General features: G+C 59.6%; 1 protein-coding gene across 1 annotated transcript in view; it reads right to left on the bottom strand.

Annotated features, from left to right (window-relative positions):
- Positions 1-22,712, bottom strand: part of RBM19 (RNA binding motif protein 19) — a 128,848-nt gene that overhangs the window by 5,641 nt on the left and 100,495 nt on the right. The window contains exon 23 of the mRNA XM_081800951.1: positions 9,950-10,062. Within this exon, the coding sequence (XP_081657077.1) occupies positions 9,950-10,062 (113 nt within the window). The remainder of the gene's footprint in view (positions 1-9,949; positions 10,063-22,712) is intronic.

The raw sequence follows: 22,712 nt of genomic DNA, 5'->3' as shown, positions 1-22,712 counted from the left end.
ATTACCAGGCCTGATTGATATTCATGAGTGGATCCATCTGAAACCTCAGACAGCTGTCACATGACTCTCTGCCTTGGGGGATGTGGGGACCGAAGCAGCCCTGACACGCCGCGGTGGCCCCCAGCTGGGGACAGCGGGGGGGGGGGGGCCCTGGGAGCCGCCTCTGGCTGACACTGGTCCACCCCCAGAGGTGGCCGGGACCGGAAGGTGCCAGTGGGGCCTTCCAGTCTGGATGGGCGATGACAGACGCAGGTGCCAGGGGCTCGGATGGAAAGGGACCGGCAACCAGACTCGGCTCCCAGGCCCCGGTGCTGCAGCTTTGCACGGGCCTGTACCCCCTCTCCGCTTCCCCTCTGCTTGGCCCCCTCCCTCTCCCCCTGCAGCTGGGACGTCACTTCTCAGAGCCGCCTTCCCAGCACCCCCATCTGCACAAGACCCCCGACACTGTTCTCACGGCCACCACACTGTCCCCGCACACACGCTGCAGAGGACCACAGTCCACGATCTCATTTCTGGCGCTGGGGGCCCGGTGCAGGGCAGCATTCTGTAAGACTCAGTGGGATGAGCAAAAGTGCTCCCCACGGACCAGGCCCTGGGCTGTGGCTCAGCACCCACCTCCTGGGGGCCTCGGAAAGCCCCCAGGAGGGACGGCTTTTTCTCCTATTTTCAGAGACCCGGGAAGCAGAATCCAGGCTGGGTGATTCTCAAGCCTGCGCTTCTGGGCCCTTGACCTCTCACCCCCAAGGGCTTGGGTTTCTGGGAAGTACTCTCATCTGGAGGGTCTGGCGGCTTTCGTTCCCGAAGCCAAGGCTCCCAGGCAAGACACGGTAAAAGTAAATACTTGATGGGCAACTTGGAGAAAGTAAAAATGCTGACAGCACTCCTCCTCCATCATTCTGCAAACCGCTTTGCAGAGTGGCGACTGCCTGGATGGACGCGGCCAGTGCTCCATGGACATCACCACCTGGCTGAGCAGAGGAGAGAGCCCGGAGCTGGGACGGCTTTTTGCACACGAGGAAGTCCAAGCCTGGGCTCCTCCGAGCAAGACCAAGGGGGACCTGCTTTTCAGCAGCCCCCAGAACCGTGGCCGCACCAGCTGGGTGGAGAGGCGGGGCGGTGCTGTCATCCTGCTTTGGGGCTACAGCGTCAGGGTGGGAGGCCCGGGGAGGACAGAGGAGCCAGCAGAATGCAGAGAAATGAGGCTAACTCCCAAACAGTTCCCAGAGAAAATGGGGTTTGGACAGAGTCTTGAGGGCCAGAATAGACCAGATCAGGCTCCCAAGGACCCCGGGGCATCTTTTGAAGGAAGGCTGAGAGCTGTTTCCAGGCCAAGCTGAGCAGGCCGAGCCAGGGGACACAGGCCTGCCGAGGGTGGGGAGGGCATCTGTGGGTGGCCCCCAGGCAGTTCCAGGGCCCACCTAGCTGTTATGATCCAGCAGGACAGACCAGACAGTGCAGGGAAGACAAAGTGCACAGAAACTCCCCATAGGAGGGAATTAACTCGATGGTCCACTCACACCCCGGGGCTTGGCGAGTGCCCTCTAGGTCCCTTGACAGCATGAACGCTCTTGAAGCGAGAAGGCAATTGGGGAAGTCTCTCTTGCCTGGCTAGGATTTCCCTGGTTTTGGCAATGAAGACTCTCTGTCCTGTTTCTCAAGAGGCCAGACCAGGGACGACCTGGATTCCTGCGAATACTTGGTGGCTGCCTCCCCTGGTGGGTAGGGCACAAGACCCAGGCCCTGCCCTCAAAGGGCTTGCAGTCGTGGGCAGTGCTGGAGCAGTGACAAGCGGGGGGAGGACCCAAGGAAGAGCACCCGAGTCTGAGGTGGCTGGCGGGGACAGGCGAGCAGGAGGTGGCCGGAGGGATGGGCTGGGGTGGGGGGACAAGGGAGAGGGAGGCCATCCCCCTAATCTAGACAGCAGGTTGTGCCCAAGGAGGGGGTGGCTGCAAGGCACGTTTAAGAGGTGTGTAGGGGAGGGACTGCATCCAAGCCCTGATCCCCGCCCCCCCCCACTGCACCTCTGCCTCTTGGCAGTCCCCTCCCTCCATGACCGCAGGCTCTGCCACGTGGCTTACTGTGGCCATTGGGGCAGCACTGAACATGTCTTCACGTGGAAGCCAGACCCACGTGTCTCCGGGGTTTTTCACCAGGTCTAAGATAGTAGGCTTTAAACTTTTCTTGGGTTGAGAATCCAGGGAGGCACATTTTGGACCTTTGAAGGGTGCTCCTGTGGGGTCAAGAACTCAAGTCAGCTCAGGGGGTGGAAATCAGGTGGAAAATGCCCCAGGAAGAGCCCAGACACCGGTGCCAGAGGCTGCTGGCTGTCCCCACCCTCCCTCTCTTGCCTCCCGAGACTGGAGAGGGTTGAGGGCTCTGGACCCACGCCACAGCCCCAGGTCCTGTGCGAACCACGAACGGAAGCAGGGCTGTCTGTCGGCACTCAGCAGCTTCCGTCCTTCTCCCACGGGGCCCAGGGGAAGGAGATGGCCCAGTCCACCCTGCAGTGGCATGGCACACACCCACCTTCGTCTGGCACCTTCCGGACTACGCACTGCTTCACTTCCCCAAGCCTCGGTTTCCCACTTGTGCAACGAGAGTGACAGTCTCTGCCTTGGGGCTCAGCCGACATGCCACTGAGCTTGCGACTTCAAGTGCTTTGTCAACTGCAGGGTGACACGTGGACCTATGAGGCGGCAGCGGTATGATCGCCTGGAATCTTTCTGGGGACCAGGAGAGGGGAGGGCTCCTGACAGTTCCCAAGGATGGGGCGCTGAGGCCCCAGTGGATCGTTTTCATGAAAGCTGCAATTAAGGGGAAGTGGGGTTTATTAAGGAAGCTGGAGGGGACTCAGCCCTGGCTTCTGGCGATGCTCTAATTAGATTGCAGGGCCCCTTTTATTGGGCCGCTCAGCCAGAAGGCCCTGGGCTCGGGTCTTGCGCTGGAGCACTGGGTCTCCTGGGTGGCGGGTGATGGCGCAGACCTGGGGGACACATCTTTATGTTGCTCTACCAGCAGCGATGGCTTGTACGGTGTTCACCAAGTGGCGGGCACCGGTCTCGCCCTCATTTAATCCTTACAACTCTGGTGAGTTGGGACTGCTGATGCTCTCAGTTCATAGATGAGGCCACCGAGGCACAGAGAGGTCAAGGAGCTGGCTCAAGGTCATGCCGCGGGTAAGGGGCAGAGTCGGGATTTGAGCCCAGAGAGCCTGGCTCGGGCTATGCTCCGAATGGGGAGTTCTGTATGGTGTGACCTTGTAGAAACCACTGGCCCCGTCTGGGGCGAGCTTTCTGAGCTGTAAAATCAGAGGCTTGCTTTAGATTGGGACTCAGCAAACTTGATGTGAAGGGTCAGATGGTAAGTATTACAGGCTTGGCAGGCGGTACAGTCTCTCTTGCAATTATTCAAGTCTGCTGCTGCAGCAGGAAACCAGCACGCACCGTATGTAAACCAGTGGGCGTGGCCGTGTGCCAATAAAACTTTACACAGACAGGCAGTGGCTGGATCTGGCCCCCGGGCTGCAGTTTGCCAACCCCTGGTTTAGAACATTCATGGCTCTTCTTCACCCCTTCCATTTTACTATATTCACGGTCTAATAATTTCCTTTACACTCATACACTGTTTTTGTTTTTTTTTTACCTCCTCCGTAGGAGTTTGGTGACATCGTAGGTTTGATGAGCTAGCTGTGCATTTGTATTTGCAACATGCATGTGAAAATAAACTCATACATTACAAGTTTGCCCCTGGGCTAAAATCTTCTCGTGACCCCTGAAGCCTGCACACCATGCTTTGTGAGTCACGTTTACATGTTACCTTGGGTCTTCAAACCTTGGAGTGTTGAGGTGGAAGATGAATATGTGGGGGGGCCAGGCCTCACACCCTGATTTTGAACAGAGCAGTTCTGTTGTTTTCTATGTTGGGGTTCTGCATAAAGCTTTTGTTTGGAAAAGGGGGTCCTGTGGCCAAGAGAGTTTGGAACTGTCTAGGGGTGGCTTAAAAATGAACTTGAAAGTTCTGAGCTTTGAGCTACGATTTACTGGCTCTGCCTACGTGGCGCTCTGAGTCCCCCACATTGCTTCTTAGATTTCTTTTTTTTTTTTTTTTTGAAGATTCTATTTATTTATTTGACAGAGACAGAGAGGGGGCTCAAGCACAAGCAGGGGGAATGGGCAGAGGGAGAGGGAGAAGCAGACTCCCCGCTGAGCAGGGAGCCCGATGTGGGGCTCGATCCCAGGACCCCAGGATCATGACCTGAGCCGAAGGCAGATGCTTCATCGACTGAGCCACCCAGGCGCCCTGCTTCTTAGATTTCTTACAGAAAAGCAGATGATTTCCCATTATGCCTTTGGCCCAGCCCTCTCTGGTGAACTTGAAGCTCTTCATCTCCACCTGACGGCTTATGGTCATCTCCAACACAATGCACATTTACACCCCAACTCCTGGCGTCCCCCAGGCCAACTCCAGCACAGGCTCACTTCTTTCTTCCCATTGCACAAGCCCCAAACCATGGGGTCAACCCTGGCTTTGCAAACCTCAGAGCTGGAACTCCGTCCGTCCCATGGGCTCCACCTTCCACACGTCTAGGACCTGGCTGTGACACTCCTGGGAGTGTCTTATGAAGCAAGTATTCCGTTAATCTTTTATTAACAATATTTCCGGAAAAAAAAAAAAGCGCTACATAGTCTTAGGGAAGCTCTGCAAAAGAGAAGCGGGGAGGGGGGACCTTCCGCAGGAGGGGAGAATGTGCTCTATTTCTGCAAGGTGCATGCACCAAAGGGTTAAAGTCATTTTCATTAAAATTTAAATTTCAGCAGGCGTTCACTCTCCCTTCCCCATCCTTTGAACGTTTGACTGGCAACCATTTCATATTTCAATCTCGGCAGAACAAATTGAATTAGATGTTGAAACCAAACTCGGCTCTGTTCACCAAAGCTTGCATGCTCGGCTTGCACTAATCCTTTCCTAGATGCTGCAGAGCACAGACAGGGGCTGCGAGCCGGCCCGGCCACAAAAGACGAAAAAAGCAAGCCGAGGAGGCAGCAAAAGAGAAGGACGGAAAACAGGCGGGCGAGGGCCACTAGAGATTGTTTTGGCCGTCCATGTGGGTCTTCAAGCCCAGGACATGGACCCACATGTGGATCTAGTTTCTGGCCTCGAATCCCCCGGCGCCCTGCTAGTGTTTGATGAATGAATACACGGGCTGAGGATGAGTGGCTGGCCTTGCGGACGCCCCTTCCTGCTCCATGTGCTGATGGTGGCTGCTGCCTGTGGCCAGGGCCCCCGGCCGCCTGGGCGCCGGCAAGAGCCCTTCCTCACACGACGAAGTCTGGGGCCTGGTCTACAAGTGCTGACCCAGGGGCTGGAGCTCGGCTCTCAGAACAGACGGTTCTACCGTGACAGGGGCACCCCTGCCTGTGGGTGACCCCCCCCGGACTGCAGTGTTGGGAAGAGACCCAGCCATACCAGGGCCTGGGGAAGGTCTCACTTGTTTCCCAAACGCTCCCTGGCAACCGTCAGCTCATCTTCGGTCTGGCTTTGTGCACGGAATGACCAGCTGAACGATGTTCCCGCTTAGCCTGCTTTGGGGCTTGTGGGCAGAGGGCACCCTCTCCAGGCCACCTTCCTGGATGCGGGGACTCCCCATCCTGCCCCATTTTTCTGAGGTGGGCCCAGCAGGCCTGCTGTGAGCACGCCGGGCTCTGACTTCCTGGGGCATCCGCGGGTGTAATGCCCCACGCTTTCCTCTTCGTTAAATGATGGCAACGATCATGATAGCCACGATTTAGTATCCCCTAGGCTTGCCATAGTCTGCTAAATGCTTCCCACCCATGATCTTTCATTTAATTTTCAAAAAAATCCTACCAGGCCAAAATTCTTCTCGTACCCATTTTAAAAATATGGAAATTGAGGCAGGAGACGCTGAGACCCTGGGTGCAGGTTGCACAAGCAGTGGGTGGTGCGGCCGAGATTCCCACCCCCCCCAGGTCTTCCTGGAACCAGGGCCCGTGGGTTCTGCCCACCCTCCAGCTGCAGTACACCCCACTCTCACTGAGCTCTGTGAGACCCCCTGACTAATCCCCCGTCTTCCACCTGCAGGCAGGAGCCAGGACCCTCCTCACCCTGGGCTGTCTGTACAGGACTTTCCCCCAGCCAGGCCCAGGGGCCTCGGTGGCCTCTCCTCCTTCCCTGAGGCCGGCCCCATGTCCTTCCTACCCTTCAGGGTTCCTCGGGACTCACGCCCATGGCTGCCCCCGTAGACCCGCCAAGCTTCTGCAGTTCCCCGGGGTCTCCGTCTGCTCAGCCTTCTAGAGCCCCGTGTGCACAGACCAACCAAACTCCTGGCCTCCCACCTTGCTTCCGTCCGGGCCTCCTCCCTGCCTCCCTGCAGGCAGGCCCCCGCAGCTCCCCCTCTCCTCACTGTGCCTGTCAGGCAGTTCCAGAGAGGGGATTTCAGGCAGAGCCGGAGGCCAGGGGGTGACGACGCCCCCCAACTGGAGGCTCTCGGGGAGGCAGCGGTGTTACCAGAGTCCAGGGCTGGACCCTTGGTGGGGACCCGGCACGGGACCCAGGGAGGGGGAGGAATGCCCTGGCTTCTCTCCTCCACCAGCCCCCAGATGCCCGATAGTGCCCCGAGAATCAGAGCCAGCGTTCGTGTGTGTGTGTGTGTGTGCGCGCGCGCACGCGCGCGTGCGTGCGTGTGTATGGCCGTAGGGCACACGGGGGGGGCGGGGTTCCAGCTCCTGCCTCTGCAAACGGCCAGCCCCACAGCCTTGTCAGCTCAGGTGCCCCCTCTGGCCCTGCCGTCCCCCCCGGCCCTGTCCAGCCGCCAGCACCTCTTCCTAGCTCCCCCTGACCGCCCGGGGCCCACAGATCCCTGTGAGAAATGGCTGAGTCTACACGTGCATGAGGATGCTCACCTAACCCCATGGTTTATTCCTCACAGTTCTTTCCTAGATCGACTTAAGTTCTAGTGTCACTTCTTTTTTTTAAAGACTTTATTTTTTGCTAGAGAGAGAGAGAGAGAGAGAAAGAGAGCATGTGTGCACAAGTGAGCACAGTGGCGGGGGGAGGGTCAGAGGGAGAGGCAGATTCCCCGCTGAGCAGGGAGCCCGATGTGGGGCTCGATTCCAGGACTCTGAGATCATGACCTGAGCCGAACGAACGCAGATGCTTAAGGACTGAGCCCCCCAGGTGCCCCCTATTGTCACTTCTAACTCCTCCCCGCAAGCTCCCTTCTGCAGCTTCCAGGCAGCTCCCCTTCCTCCGGGGAGGAGAGGCGGAATCCCTCCTCTGCGCCGGTGTACTTTACCTAGCTTCACCTGACCATTACCTAGCCGTGCTTTACCTCCTTCCAGAATCATCACAACAGTGGCGGTTCCTATATAGAATTACGATTGTGTGAGTACCTCCTGGTCATTCAAGGTGGCAGTCATTTTCAAAGGGGAAGGGACAGGGCTTGGGCCACTCCCTGCACTAAGTGCTGTGACTGAAAGGAACAGGGGTAGGGACGTCTGAGACAGGGGTGTGGGCGCAGGTCTGGGCACGGGAGAGGAGCAGAATGTAGCTACTTCTGATAAAGTGGTAAGGGACTGTCTCTGGGTGAGGAACAAGAATTTAAACTAAGATCTCAAAGGGGAGATTAAAAAAAAAAGAGTCAGGAAAGATGTGGGGGAAGGGGGTCCCAGGCAGAGGGAAGAGCAAGTGCAAAGGCCCTGGGGTGGGAGTGCACTGGAAAGGCCAGCACAAAGTCAGGGAGGGACGAGTGGCAGGGCCTTCTTACTGGGTGAGGAGCGTGACTTAATTCCAAGTGTGTGGGGGACCCTGAAGGGTTTTAAGCTATGACTTCCATAATCTGGTGCACAGATCCAGCTGGATCCCTCTGGCTGCTTGTGGAGAAGGCAGTGCTCCTTGGTTAGGGGAAGAGAGATGAGGGTGGCATACCCCATGGACGTCCTTGGTGGAATGAAGGGGGGGTGATGGGGCACCCTAAGATCTCCAGACAGTGAGCCCCCAGGGTGGGGGGCAGAGAGGCCAGGTGGGGCAGGAAGGAGGGAAGGGGACCCGGTCTCCCAGGCTGGAGAGCTTGTGCTTGGCACCCAATACCAGGCTGCAGGAGTTGGCGGATCCTGCCCTGGGAACGTTCTAGTACTGTCGTCCGAGTCAGGTAAGTGGGTGCCAATGAGGCCCCCTTGTGTGCCAGGCTCACGAGTCTGATGACCTCCAGTGGGGTGACTACACCCCCACCATCGGCCTGGCTCTGGCGGGTGTGGCAATGTGGATACGGACTGCGTGTTCAACCAGAAAGACCCACGGGCCCCTGCACAGGACGAGCGGGGGGGAGGAATGGCGTGGGGGGCCCCAGTCACCCCCAAGACCCACGGTCACCTGAGGGGCTGGCCGGGGTGAGGTCTGACACTGACCCCGCCGTAGAGCCCCCACCTACACGCGGTGCTCACACCTGATGTCTGTGGGCACAGCCTGCAGAAGCCGGGGAGCGAGCCACTCTGGGTTTGGCCTTTTGCCTCTGTTCCTTCCCAGGGAGGAGGCAGGACTGACTAGGAAGCGCCTGCCCCGTGGGAAGTGGGGAGTGTGCTGAGCCTCACACAGCTCCCGGCGCCGTGGAACTTTGCTTGGGTTCCAGGCCACTCTGCAAACCGGATGAAGACTGGAACCTCCTTCCTCCAAAACGCACAGACCAAGTTCTATGCAAAGTCAGAAGGTTCCCGGACTCTCACCTGGAGCCCCAGCCAGAGGTGCCAAATTAAGAAGTAAACAGAAGTGCTGATGGGCATTTCCTCTGGGCTGTACTTGGATTGACTGAGGTAGACACACATCAGGAAGGCACAATACCACCCCCACTGGACAGGAAGAGGAGCTGAGGGTCAGAGCGGACCTCACTGGTCTGAGGCTGCACAGCTGGGAACGGTGAGGCTGGGATTCAGACCCAGGTCAGAGGATCGAGCGGCTCCTTCCTCCCCACCAGCCTGCCTCCTGGCCCTCCCCCTGGGGGAGGCTGTATTTGCAGGCTGGAGTAGGTGTGTGCACTCGGGCGCCCCAAGCGTGGGATAAGCCTTTCGATGGGGCTGGGATGCATTTCACAGAGTCCTCCACCCGTGAGTAGGGGATACCCGCCATCAGAGACGCATCTTAGGCTCAACCGGCTGGCATCTGGGCTTCGTGAGCGGCTCGGCGGCTTCCCCAGCCCTGGGGTCAGCCCCTGGTGGTCAAACCAGGGCTCAAAGCCCCCTGGGGCAGGACAGAGGCCAGGTCCCCAGCTGTGAGCACTCCCGCAGATGGCCGTAGGTGGGAACTCCAGCTAGCAGCCCTGTAGGGGAGGGTAAGAACAGAAGCTTCTGAGCCGGTCTTCCACCGCAGCTGGGGTATTTCATGGATTAACGCCGCGTGTTTTTCTCACTAAAACCGTACGCGATGGGAACAGTTTGCGAGGCAGACACTGGGCCCAGGGAGATTAGGTAACTGGGCCGGGGCCCCCAGCCTGTGTGGGGTGGAGAGGGGGCTTCCTGCCCCGACAGCACAGCTGTGCAGGAGCGAGCCCCCGAGTCCCTCTGTGCCCCGACCTGCCGACCAGCAAGGTGGGGCCCTGTCTCCTGTCTGGGAGCAGCGGACGGCCAGGCTGGGGGGGACGCAGTTTGTTCTTGCAGCTTCCAGGTCCTGGTGTGGCCATGAGAGACTTCCTAACGTGGCTGAGTCTTGCCCGCCCCCTGGCCCTTGGGTGCCGGGCACAGAGCGGATGCGTGGGGACTGCTGGAACGTGTCACCCGGGACACTGTCCCCTCTGAACTCGGGCTGGGGCAGGGTGGGGGCGCCTGCACTCCCACCTGCACCCCAAAAACGGCGCTCCCCGCCCCCCCTTCCCAGCCCACATGGCGGGAGCGCAGAAGCCGGAGCGGCTGTCCCCAGTCCCCAGGGCCCTGGAGCCACGTACCCTCTCGGTGCCAGCTCGCAGCTGAAGGGTTTGCTCCTCACTGTCGTTTTCACTGTCTTCCAGATGCTCCAGGATCTCGTCCAACACCACAGACCGCTTTTTCTTCGGGGGCTCTGTGGGAGCCCAGATGGCAAGAGAGGAGGAAAGAACAGCCGAGAGGGGTGGGAGGCGGGAAGAGAGAAATGGCAGGAAGGGAGAGGGACCGGGATGAGCAAAATGGAGGGCGGGGAGGCGAGAGAGGAAACAAGGCACCGGGAGGGAGGAGAGCGAGCCAGAGGAGGGGGCACGAGGGACCAGAAGCCAACGCGGAAGAGAAAACACGAGAGAGGAGAGAGAAACACGGACAGTCAGTCTCCAGCTTCACCAGGGGCTGCCTCTCCGGCTCGGCCTGCCACCCCCTCCCCGGCTTCCACCCGCAGAGGAAACGGCTCCGTTTAGGAAGGGAGTGAGGAAGGCCTCTCCTGGCAGCTCAGAGGTTGATGATCTCTGCCTGCCTTGCAGGGAGCGTAACACCTTCAGAGAGGATGGGTCAAGGGAGGGCAATCACTGGGGAAACAAGTAGAAGCTTCTGCGGCTTTCCTAGAGGTTGCAGACTCTTAATGGTATAGTAGGCGGCTGATACAGCGGGTGCTCAATAAATGTTGGGTGAAATCATGCTCCGAGATTCCAGGGGAGGCACGGAGGGAAGAACAATACGAGGTGGCTCTGGAGAGGAGGGGCTATTTGACTTGGACTTTGAAGGATGCAGAGGAGTTCTCTGTGAGGAGAGGGGAAGGGGGTGCAGACGCACAGCATGACCAGAACGCACATTGGGCTCAGCACACATAGTCCCTCTGGGCCCCAAACACTACTGAGGACCTACTATGTGCTACAGCCCTACTCCTCTCACCAATCCTGCAGGTATGTATGATGATTGCCTCTTACAGGGGAGGGAGCTGAGCCGCAAACAGCGTTAAGTCTAAGGTTACTTAGCTAGAAGTGCTGGAGGCAGGATTTAAACCGAAGCGACGCCAAAGCCACAGTCTCCCGTCTCATGGGAGTCTCCGGTGCTGGCTAGGGAGTGCCAGGGAGACAGAGGGGGGCAGGAGAAGGTGAGCTGGTCCCCTTGGCCTTCCCGGGAGGGATGTGGCAGGGGGAGGCTGGGCTCAGGCCTGGCCGCCCCAATCCTGTCCTCAAACAACACCTCCTCCATGAAGTCTTCCAGGGGGACAAACAGCCCTGTGATCCTTTGTCTCAACTCCCCACTAGGCCGGGGGCTCCCGAGGGCATGTGTCTCACGTGGGTCTCTCCAGAGCCCAGCCCGGCCCCTGGCCCAGACATGCAGAATCCTGGGCCTCTTGGAGAAGGTCCTGGGCTAGTGACTTGGCCTCTCTGAACCTGTTTCTTCACCATGTTCCTCCCAAGGTGACCGGGGCACTGACTCTGTCTCATCTTCTGCACGGCTACCTGCCTGATCCAGGCACTTTCACCCGAATCCCTGTTCCTGCCACCCCCACACAGCTGGGTCCAGTCTCCACACAGCAGCCTGAGCAAACCTTCTAGAACAGGTGCTATCGCTTGGGGTCTCAAGCTCCTATGGCTTTGCAAGGCAGGGCGAGGGAATCCTGAGTCCTCTAGTGGCATGATTGAGCTGGCCCCTCCAACTGTGAGACCTCTGCACCTACAGGGCCGATCCCCTGTGTTTGAGTCCCAGCTCCTGCGCCCCCTCCTCAGACGCCCCCCCCCACCTGCTATCGTGGCACTTCTTCGTTTGGGAACGGAGCTGTCCCATTCACTGCCATGTCCCCTGCCTCCGCACACGGCCTGACACCTAATGGGTGCTCACTAATGTGTGCCCGATGAGGGGAGAAGTGAATGGAGCGGGAAGGCGGGGACGCAGAGAGGCTGGGGAAGCTGTGGGAGGCTGCCCGCTCCCCCCCCCCCCCCCGGAGCCTGCAGGCCTGTATCCATCATTGTTAGTCATGGAAAGGAAGAGGGGACAGGACGGGCTGGGGGGTAGGGGCGGTAGCCCCTGGCTCAGACACACGCCTCCTCTCCTCGCTGCCTCCTCAACGCTCTTGGTTTCCTTACAATTGCCAGGCTTTGGAGGTGCACAATGGCCTCTGGAAATTGAATTTGTGGGCAGGTAATGGGAGCCGGGAAATAGAAGAGCAGCAAAATAGGGCCTGTGAGCCCGTCACGGATGCCCCCTCCTAGTTACTAACAACGGGGGTGCGAGCTCCTGGGCCGGGCGGTGGAGCCGTGGCCTTGACCTTCAGAGCGTCTCTCGTCTTCCCCGCTGCCTGACCGCTCTGAGGCACTGGCAGGGGGGCCGGTTTCTGCCTACGCCTCCTGGGGCTCAAGCTCTCAGCCAGTTTTGCCCCCACCCACCTCCGCCTCGGACCTCCACCCCAAGTCTGGGGTATCTCTGGCCTGCAGGACGGCGGAAGCCTACTCCGCCCTCCGTCCCAGAGTCCACTCTCGAGGGGCACCCAGGGGATCAGCACCTGTGGCTCCTTTTCTCCGCCTCCATGGTGCTGTCTCACCTGGGGAGAAGCCGAAGCCGTCAGGACGGCCGCCAGGCCACGCAGGGGGGGCCCGTCACCTCTGAGCTTCCGGTTACACTCACCCCTGCAGGCATGCACGCGCACGGACACGCATGCACACGGACACGCATGCACACAGACATGCACGCACACAGACACGCGTGCACGCAGCGACTGCCACCCAGGGTCCTTTCCTGGTTGCTGGCCCCCACCTCTCCCACCTCCGGGCCTCGCATCTGCTGTTCCCTCTGCCTGGAGTGCTCCTTCCCCGGGAGCCATGCGGGGGCCTCACCTTTTCAGGGAGGTCTCCCTGATCTCCTTGTTTAAAACCACAAGGCCCCCCAGCGCCCCTGCCCTCCTTCCCTGTCCGTGCTCCTCTGCAGCATCCACCCCTGTGTTTTACTGTGCGGCTTACTGTCGGCCTCCCCCACTGGGATGCCGGCTCCAGGAGGAAGGGGCGTCTGTCTGCACGGTCAAGGCCCGCACCCCCGAGGCCCAGAACAGTGCGCGGCACACGGCAGATGCTCAGAGAGTACTTGTTGGCCGAATGGACGGATGGCAGGGACAGATGAGACTGAAGAGCTCAGGTTGCTGAAGGACACAAAGAAGCAGGCGCCGGACCAAAAGCAGACTTTAACCACCTCCGTTCACGTTTTCGTCCGCTCACAGCAGAGACTGGGCAGTGCCTGCTCTGGGCCGGGCCTGGCAGTGAGCGGGACAGGCCAGTGAGGGGAGATGGAGAAGGAGCCAGAACCACAAGCCAGGGCAGCATTAGCTCCATGTGGGCTGTCAGGGCGGCTTCCTGGGAGGAGGTGACAATGTAAACGTGGCCACGACCCAGCTGACGCCCAGCTCCGGCCCTCTCACGCCGCTGTGCTCGTCTCACTACCGGCAGGTGGCTGCGCTCACGGCTTCACGGCATCTCCCACCCTCTGAACCAGCGGGCACCTCTCAACTCGGCCCCGCGGCCCCGCGGCCGCCAGCCATGCTCAGTCTGCCTGGGAGCAGGCCTCGCTGTCCTAGAGACTTGTGAACCAGTTCGTCCATGCCTGTGCCTGGGATGCCGGCCCTGTCCTCGGCCGCCCGCCCGCCTTCCCTCTGAGTCACTGGGTACCAGACACTCCTCCTCTGCGGCCATTGACAATCACTTAAGAGCCAAACATCCAGCGACACAGCGTGGCAGAACGAGAGAACCCATGCCACCCAGAGCTGGGCTCCAATCCTATGCTTCCCCTCCCCGGTGGCGGCGGGACCTCCGCCCCTCCGAGCCTCAGCTCCCCCTCCCGGGACAGGCAGCGGGGCCAATCCTACAGGAGGCCCTGGGGCAACGGACAGGTGGTGGGCTATTGCAATACAACAAACAGGGGCAGGGTTGGGAGGCACCCGAGGGGTCATCTGGCTGGGGAAACTGAGGCCCAGAGGGAGGAGGATGCAGCCGGCAGAGGGACACACAGGCAGCGCCTTGGCTGAGTCTCAGGAACCCCCTGCAGGAAGGGGTGTCATCACCCCCACTTCACAGCTGGGGAGATGGAGGTGCAGGGCGAAGCGCAGCCCCCCAAGGCCCCCAGCTACCACAAGGCCGCCCCGGGGTTCGGCCTCAGTTGTCCTGTTTGCAGGCCGCACATGCTGTCTGGGTTGTGCCATGCGCCGTCTCTCAGGGGCCCCGACTCGGGGCGGAGGGCACGGCCAAGGCCGCACAGGAGCCTGACACTGAGATAGGTGCGTGGTCACCACGTCTGGCCTTAGGATCACACACACTTGGCTTTGGCACTTCCCCAGCTGCGCGCCCTCGGGCGGGGGGGTGGGGAGGCAGTGGGTGCCAACAGGGCGGGGACTGTCATAGGACGGCCAGTACATAGTAGGTGGTCAACGAATAGCTATTGGGTAAATGAATGAAAACGTTTGGTTTGTAAAGGCGGAAGAAGGTACGGTACCCATTCCCCACCCCAGGTTGGAAAACAGGGGGATCCACTGACTCCTGCGGGGCGAGCGGCATAGGAAGCAGGTCAGCGACTGGCTAACTCCATGGTCTTGCAGGTCAGACAATCTGAGGTCCCAGCTCTGCCGCCTAATGGCTCAGTGACCTTGGACAAGTCACTTCAGCTCCCTGGGTGTCGGTTTCCTCGTCTGTACCTGGGAGATGAGACCAGGACCCGTCTCCCAGGGCAGCCGTGAGCATCAGCGAGTCTGTGCACGGAGCCCGGTAAGCTAAGGGCTCGGCACTCGGGAGCCGTGACTGCTCTCGTGGGCCTGGGGCATCTGGCTCGGGTCCGGCCCCCAACCCCCGCCCCCAGGGGATGCGTCAGGCCCGAGTGCCCACCGCACGACACCCAGCACCGCCCGCCGGCCCTGCCTGTGCGCGGAGCACCCTGCTTGCGGGAAGCAGCTGCTGAAATCCCACTTCTCCGACATCAAAAGCCTCAGTGGGTTTTCACCAAACAAACATAATGCAGAACCGGAGAAAGGTGTAAAATAAATAAACGAAACAAGCTGTGCATTTTCTTTCAGCATTACAGCTGCACCCGAAGATAAACAACAAGTGAATGTCACCAAACATCAATACCCGAGAAATTAACTTGACAAAAAACCCAGCCGTCCCCCAACAACCCCCCAGTCCTGCCCCCCTCCCCACCCCCCCTCCTCCAACCACCATTTTGCATTTCTGGAGTTCCCATCTAATGATTTTATTTTTCAATTAATTCCTTGACAGAATGCCAGCCCGCGTCTCTCTCCCGGCCCCGCCTGGCGCTGTCGCCCCGTGTGGAAGGCACAGGCAGGCGGACAGAAAGGCGCGAGCGGTGGGTGGGGGGCCGCCAGGAGGGCGAGCAGAGCGGGGTACGAGGGAATCCTGAAAGGGCCCCGAGAGGAGCAGAGTGGGCAGCCAGGGGACGCTGGCGCCAGGCTGCCAGGATCGGGGCCCGCCGCTCGGGGCTGGGCCGCCTGGGGCAAGGAGCCTCGCGTCTCTCTGCTGCGCCCCTGCACTTACTGAACGGTAGCCCGCTTGGACGGCACCTGGGGCTCCGGGAGGGTAAACATACTCCAGTCTTTCTAGCAGCACCAGGTGCGCAGTGAGCGCTCAGTGAAGGCTGGCCCATCTTAGGCTCGGTGACGGACGCTGCTGCTGGATTCTGACCTGCGGGCAGGTCACCCCCTTCTTCACACTGGGGGCAGAAATAGTAGCCCTGGGCCGGTGCTGGAGCCACTGTGGGTGCCCCATCCTGGTGGCCGCCTGCATCACTAGCGCGTGGCTCTGGACACGTCAGTGGCTGTCTCCCCACAGGGGTTTGCGTGGCCCTGGCCCGGGGCCGGCTGGAAGTGTTGGGGACGTGAGCCCCCGCGAAACCCTCCCCCAGGGAGGTGTGTTAATGGGGAGTTGGTGGACACACGTCCCAGCCCCCTCGACTCCCGGGGGACAGCTCTGAGGTGTGTGCCACACAGAGCTTGGAGGGCCCCGGTGGGCTGAGCACCAGCTGCCTACGGTGGGGCCTGCTCCCTGCGACCCCCGGCGGACTGGTCCCCTCGTTTCCTCCCCACTCCTCATGCGCTTCCTGGGCTCACCTCCTAGGTGATCTGCTTGGTAGCCAACTCCACGTCTTAGGGTCTGCCCCTGGGGAGCCCACACCAGGACACCATGGCTACAGGTGACCGAAGGAAGCCTCGCACGTGACAGGCCCGAGATAGAGCGTTTGAATTTGCCGACATGATTTAAGATTTAAAAAGCTAGTTACTAATATGCAAACAAAGGGGAGATGCTACACAAGAGTCTCTATTTCTAGTTTCTCCGGAAACTGGCTGACCGGCCACCATGGGCCCATGAACGCACCTGAACGTGAGCACCTGCTACCTGCCAGGCCTGGGGTTGGGGCCACAGCCGTGGAAAAAACTCCGAAGGACGGGGCGCCTGGGTGGCTCAGTCGTTAAGCGTCTGCCTTCGGCTCAGGTCATGATCCCAGGGTCCTGGGATCGAGTCCCACATCGGGCTCCCTGCTCAGCAGAGAGTCTGCTTTTCCCTCTTCCTCTGCCTCTCCCCCTGCTTGCGCTTGTATGCTCTCTCTCTCTCAAATAAATAAAAATCTTAAAAAAGGGGCGCCTGGGTGGCTCAGTCATTAAGCATCTGCCTTCGGCTCAGGTCACGATCCCAGGGTCCTGGGATCGAGCCCCACGTTGGGCTCCCTGCTCAGCGGGAAGCCTGCTTCTCCCTCTCCCACTCCCCCTGCTTGTGTTCCCTCTCTGTCGAATAAATAAAATCTTTAAAAAAAAAACTCCGAAGGATATTCTGAAGGGGTCAGCCACGGTGGCCGTGTCGGGGCCCCAGGGTGGGCAGGGCCCAGGCAGCTAAGGGTGAGCTGAGAAGCAGAGGGGGACCGCTGTATTCCTTGGGCCTCCGTGTCCCAGGCACCTGCTGGCTCTGAGCGGCAGGCTGGGTGTGCACTGGGAGGAACCCCACAGGCTGCGGGTGAGCAGTGGCTCTAAGGAAGTCACCTGACCACACTTCCCCAGTCCCACCGGTGATGCCCAGGGTCCCGTGGCTCAGTGGCCCGCTCTGCCGTGGAGGTACTAGCATGCCCCCCCCCCCAGGAAAGAGCTCTCAACAGAAAAGGCACGAACAGAGCCCCCACCCACCTACAGCGGCGGTCTTCATCCCCAGCTGCCCGACAGAATAATCGAGAAACTACTGAGGCCGGGACTGCCCCCCAGAGGTTCTGATGTGAATGGCCTGGGGGTGGGCGCTGGCTCCCGAGACTGAGGATCACTGCCCTTAGGAGTCACCACAGTGCTAAGGGCTCTGCCTCGCTGGGAAGCAGGAGGCGGCGTGCGGCCTTGAAGGTGGCCCTCGCTCTGTGTGTTCCACGCAGCTGGCCCAGAAGCTCCCCATCCACAGGGCCTGGATTATCGTGGATTTAGCCCGTTGCAGGGCTGTGGGGCCGGACTAAGCCCCGGGGCTTTCAGGCTCCGTCCTGCATGTGTTTGCATTAGTTACAGATGCTGGAGAGGCGGGTACAGGCTGGGGAGGACGAGGAGTGGCCAGGTGAAGGTGACTCACTGCAGTGGAACAAAGAAAGGAAAAGGAGGCAGAACAGCTGGAAGGCATCTCCCACTCCCCTGCCTCGGGCCTGGAGGGATCTTTCCGTTTCTAGTAGTGGCTTGATGGGCACGAGCCTCCTGTCCCCCTCCTCTTGGTACAGCCCTGGGCTGGGAGTAGAGACTGGAAGGGAGGATGTGTCCTCGGGGGCCAAGCTGGAAGGAAGCCTGCACTGGATATGGACGTGTGTGGGCCTCAAGCGGCTAGGCAGGCACGGGAGGGGAGACGACAGGGTGGGCCGCGGACTGTGGCAACTCGGCCCAGATGCCCTATGGGCCCGTAGCACCAGGGTGGTCAGAACCGATTTCTCCAGAAGCCAGAATCTTGATTTTTCAGGTCAAATCTTCTGATAGCAAAATAGTGGCCATTCATTTAAAAAAAAAAAATTTATAGGCAAAATAAAGATCTGCGGCTGAGCTCAGTTGAGAGCTCACCTGCGCAGCCTCTGATTTATGGTCTCTCTCTTCTCTGTCTACAGAACCCCGCTAGTCTCACTCGTGGCCACGAAGCGGGAACAAAAACCTCCCCGTCTGTCTTGCTTTTCGTGGGTTTCTGTGGCCTGGGCCAACCGACAACTCAGAAGCAAAATCGGCTGCCCCCTGCCACCAGCCACAACCCTGGAGGGAAGCCCACCCTCCTCCCACCCCTCTTTCCGGCACTCTGGTCCCCAGGTCCCCGAAACCCCGTCCAATCCGGGCCCGGCCCCTTCCCCTCCCAAGTCGCTCTGAAATTCTCCTTCTGTCAGTTTAATTCTGTGATCGATGAGGAAGAGCAGGAGAAATGGCCTGGCACAGCTGGTTTCCCCGTTAGCCCTAGCAGGGATTCCTGGCCTCGCTGGTGACGGCTGAGTGAAATGTTTGCGGAACGCAGAGAACACAAGTCAATAACAATTTAGCTGGATTGGGAGCAAGTACCTTCCCCGCACGGACAGTCGCTCCCGGGGGAAAGGGAAGAGAGTGCAGGATATTGCTGAAGCGCCTGGAAATATTTCCAAAACACCACTCCGAGAGGCTCGGGGCGTGGGGCAGGAAGGAGGGAAGAGGAGGAGAGGAGGTGGCCTGGAGACACCTGCTCCCGCCGGCTCCGGGCCCCTCCAGCCTCCCCGGCACCTCGGCAGGGGGAAGCATTCGGCTGTCTGAACGTGGATCCCTCCCCACTGCCAGCCATTTGCACCCTTGCCAGCAGCTGCCGCCCAGGAGCTGCCTGACCAAGACCATTCCCGCTTCTCCACGCGTCTTCGCTAGACTCTGCCTCCTCCAGCTGGGATGGCTGGGGGCGCTCGAGGAAAGAGCTGGTCTCCCGGCCAATTTCAACCTCCCTCCTGGTGCCCCCCCAGAAAGGACGAAACCCAGCACTCTGGCCAGGGAAGGCAGTGCCCTTCCAAGAGGGCAGGGGTAAGACGCCCCTCAGGCCCTGCGGTCCCCGTCCCCGCGGTGGCAGGTGGGACAGTCCCCCTCAGCTGCTTCCTGCTGGGGCGCTCAATGCCTCTGGAGCAAGGGCTGCCTGCCTCCGTGAAGCCTTGAGGAGGGAACGAGAGGCACCCAAATGGAGGAATAAAAATGCGGCAAGGGGAGCTTCCAGGAAACTTCTGTCTCCAGGGAGCTGGAAAGATCCACAGCATAGGGATATTCTGAATAATAAATTCTGTGACTTCACATACTTGCTTGAACTTTCCTGACTGTGATTTTTAAAGCCCAATGATTATGTTTTCATGGCCAAGATCAAGAAGGCATATTTGCAAGGGCTGGCGTGGGGATAACAGGCTCTCCTGGTCCCCGATATTTTGAAAATGTGCCGTCCTAGGAATGATTAAGTTAGGGAAGGGGGGCGGGTTGGTGAACTGTTGCAGGCTTTAAATATCATCTGTATGCTGATGACTTCCAAATTTATATCTCAGCCCAGACTTCGCCCCTGAGCTCCGAACTCATAGATCTATCTGCTTGACATCTCACGGGGAGTCCTAATAGGGTGTCTCAAACCCGACGTGCCTCCCAACCCCCACCTGCTTTTCCCAGCTTCCTGGGCTTCATCACCACGAGGCACCACCATCCTTTGAGTGGCTCTGAACAGAAATCTCCACACTGGCCTTAATTTCCCTCATGCCTCCCAGGAGCAAATTAGGCTGGCTCTACCTTCACCACATAGGCCCAATCCACCACCTGCTTCTCTCCATCCCCCGGTCTTTGTCCCAACCAGGCCACTGCCCCTGCTCGCTGGGAGGACCATGATGGGACTCCTACCTCCACTCTTGCCCCTCTACAATGCATGCACCATAGAACAGGGAGGAAGAGGTCTGACAGTGTAAATCCTCCCTTCTTAAATCTTTGAGGGACTTCCTGATTTATGTTGAATAAAAGCCAGGCTCCCTGCCAGGCCCCACAAGGAGCCCTGCTGGCCTCTCTCCAGCTTTGTTTCCTAGCATTCTCCACCCTGGAACTGTTCTCTAGCCACGGTGGCCTGTTATGACTATGCTCCTGCCCCAGGGCCTTTGCACCTGCGGGTCCCTGTGCCTGGAATGTTGTCTCTCCCCCCCCGCCCCCCACCGCCGCCCCGATCTTGGGCTGGCTGGCTTTTTTCCTCCCATCAAAAAAACACTGACTCCTTGGGAAGACTTTTTCCAGGCCAGGGCTGCGCCAAGAGGAGGGGGAAATCTCTCCACTCCTCCCCACCCCTGAGGAGCATCTTGCTATCCTTTCTAATTTCCTCCATAGGGCTTGCTATCATCCTAACTTTGTTATTTACTTTTTCTTTTTGGCCATCTGTCTCTCCCCCTGAAATATCAGCTCCACGAGGGCAGGGGCCTTCTCTTTGGTTCACTGCTTGGTCCTCAGGGCTGAGTAAGGCTTGATCATGAGGTGGTCAATGCAAAGTTGAGCACATGAATCAATGAATGAATGAACGGAGTAAACGAGGGGCAGAACAATGGGGTCTCCTTCCCAGGGAAAGCTGGAGTTCTTAAGCAGAGACTTCAGTTGGGGGGGGGGGGCGTGAGGGTGTGGCCGTGGTGCTTCTACAACTGTATACTCTCTGAGAAAGGAGAGGTCATGGTAGGGGGAATTAGCCATCCCCATGGCTTTTAGATAAAATAAGGGCAGCCATTTCTCGAGCCCCAGGGGCTGCATACTTTTTCTGTAAGTGGGGAGGCAGTAAATAGTTTCGGCTCTGCAGCCCACAGGATCTCTGCGGCAGCCCCTCTGCTCTTCCCTCACAGTAAGAGCATGCGGTCCGACCGACCACGGGAACAAACGGGCACGGCCATATGCCAAAAAAAACTTTTATTTACGAAAACAGGCTGCAGGCTGGATCTGGCTGTGGGCTCTGGTTTGCAAGAGCTGCTCTGCCTGGATTGGGAGGCCAGGTCCAATAAAGGGGGAGCGATTTGGGATTTGGGGGCTTCTGCGGAATAGGGCGCGGTGAGATAGGGTTAGCTGTTCTGCAGTGTGCAAAGCTGTGTGCCCTCTGGCAATTCACTAGACCTCTCTGGGTCTCAGTGTGCAGCCCAGAAAGACGGGAACAGCACTTCTTTCCAGTGAGCTGGGAGGCTAAAATGGGATGCCGTCCCCAAACCCTTCGGCCGTGCACCCCGCGCAGAGCGGGTCCTCCACTCAGCCCTCTCCCCTCCTCTTCTCCTGCACCTGACTTGGTCTTTAATAAGAAGTCACGTGGCTGCCTCTTTCAGACTGGTGGTGTGCCCAGGCTCAAGGCGGGGGAACAGCTGGCTTCAGGCCGAGCAGGGCTCCAGGGCTGGCCGCACAGCTGACAGTCCAGGGTCCCTGCACCCCGGCTTCCCTCCAGTGAGCTGACAGTGGGGAGGGACTGAGCCGACTCCCGCACCGTGGCTGCTAGAGGTGAGATGCTCGGTCAGAATGGGCCCTTCCGATGATCGTGTGTCCGGCCCAGACAGTTAAGGAGTGCCCACTCTGTCCTAGATGCGGGGCCACGCGGGGATGCGGAGATGGGCCCTGTGCCCTGGAGGGCAGAGCCTCGTGGGGAGAAGAGACATCAGACAATCACACATGGGAACACAAAGTGGCAGGAGGACGGGGCGAGGGGCATGATGGGGGAACTGAGCAGACAAGGGGTACCAGGGAGAGGGCCAATCTCTGATGCTCTGGCTGAGAGCTGCGGGCGAGGGGGGCCGGGGTCGGGCTGCCAGGACGAGGGCACCAGCAAGTCAGGCCCCTTCGCCAGCTGGTCCCCGACTGGGGGGTGGGCAGCGTGTGCTGGAGGCTGGTGACCCACCGGGACGGGCACCCGTCCACGCCCGGAGAGCGCAGATCTCCCGCCCCGGCCCGGGGCCGGCTCGGGCGGGTGGGGGAGGCGCCACTGTCATCTGCTTGCCATGCCGGTCATGTCTGCGCTCCCGGCTCCGGGGGTGAAAGGTGCAACCGCTAACCACAGCCCATCAGTCCTCCCAGCTGGAATGAGACAACGGCGGGAAGCAGAGCCGCGCTCCCGGCCCAATAAAAGCCTGTTTGCCCGGGCCTCCCTGGCTGTGCGGGCTCTGAAACAGAGGGTTCTGCGGGTGGATTGCTTCTCTACCATTATATTCTCTTGGTGCCACTCGCGGGTACCGCGGCCTGCCGAGGCCCTGAAAGCTTCTCGATGCCTCGACCCTGCTGGCTCGTAACACGCTCGGGAAGAAAAGGACACAGCCAGTGGCCGACTTTCCTCTTTCTTCCCTCCTTGCTCTCTCTTTTCACCCTCCCACACGCGAAGCGCTGAAGAATAGCACTTCACCTAGCGGGGGCCGCGAGGTGCAGAGGGGAAAGCTGGTTCTGGGCCGGGAGGGGAGGCGGGGGTGGGACAGGGGCGAGGGGAGGACGGCTCTGTGCAGGACGGCCGTCTTGCTATTCCCTCTCAAAGCGCCTCTGTCTGGTGTCAAGACCCAGGGCAACTTTGCCAATGACATTCAGAGACCTGCTCTTTGCTGTTCAATGTGACGGGTGTATCGCAGGAAAACGTAATACCCTGCCATCTTATGGGGACAAGGGATAGGATGAAGGCTTCCAGAGGGTGGGGATGCCAGGGGGGTTTCAAACAAGCTTCTTTGGCTGCCACTACAGGAGCCTCGGTGAGCGGCGAGCACCAGGCTGGGCACGGAGCACATCTAGATCCCACACCTGCGTCGGAAGGCAGGGCATTACGAACGCCG

Source organism: Leptonychotes weddellii, chromosome 13, assembly GCF_054177405.1.
Source record: "Leptonychotes weddellii isolate Sample4059 chromosome 13, ASM5417740v2, whole genome shotgun sequence".
Classification (NCBI taxonomy): domain Eukaryota; kingdom Metazoa; phylum Chordata; class Mammalia; order Carnivora; family Phocidae; genus Leptonychotes; species Leptonychotes weddellii.
This window is presented reverse-complemented; position numbering and strand designations above follow the sequence as displayed.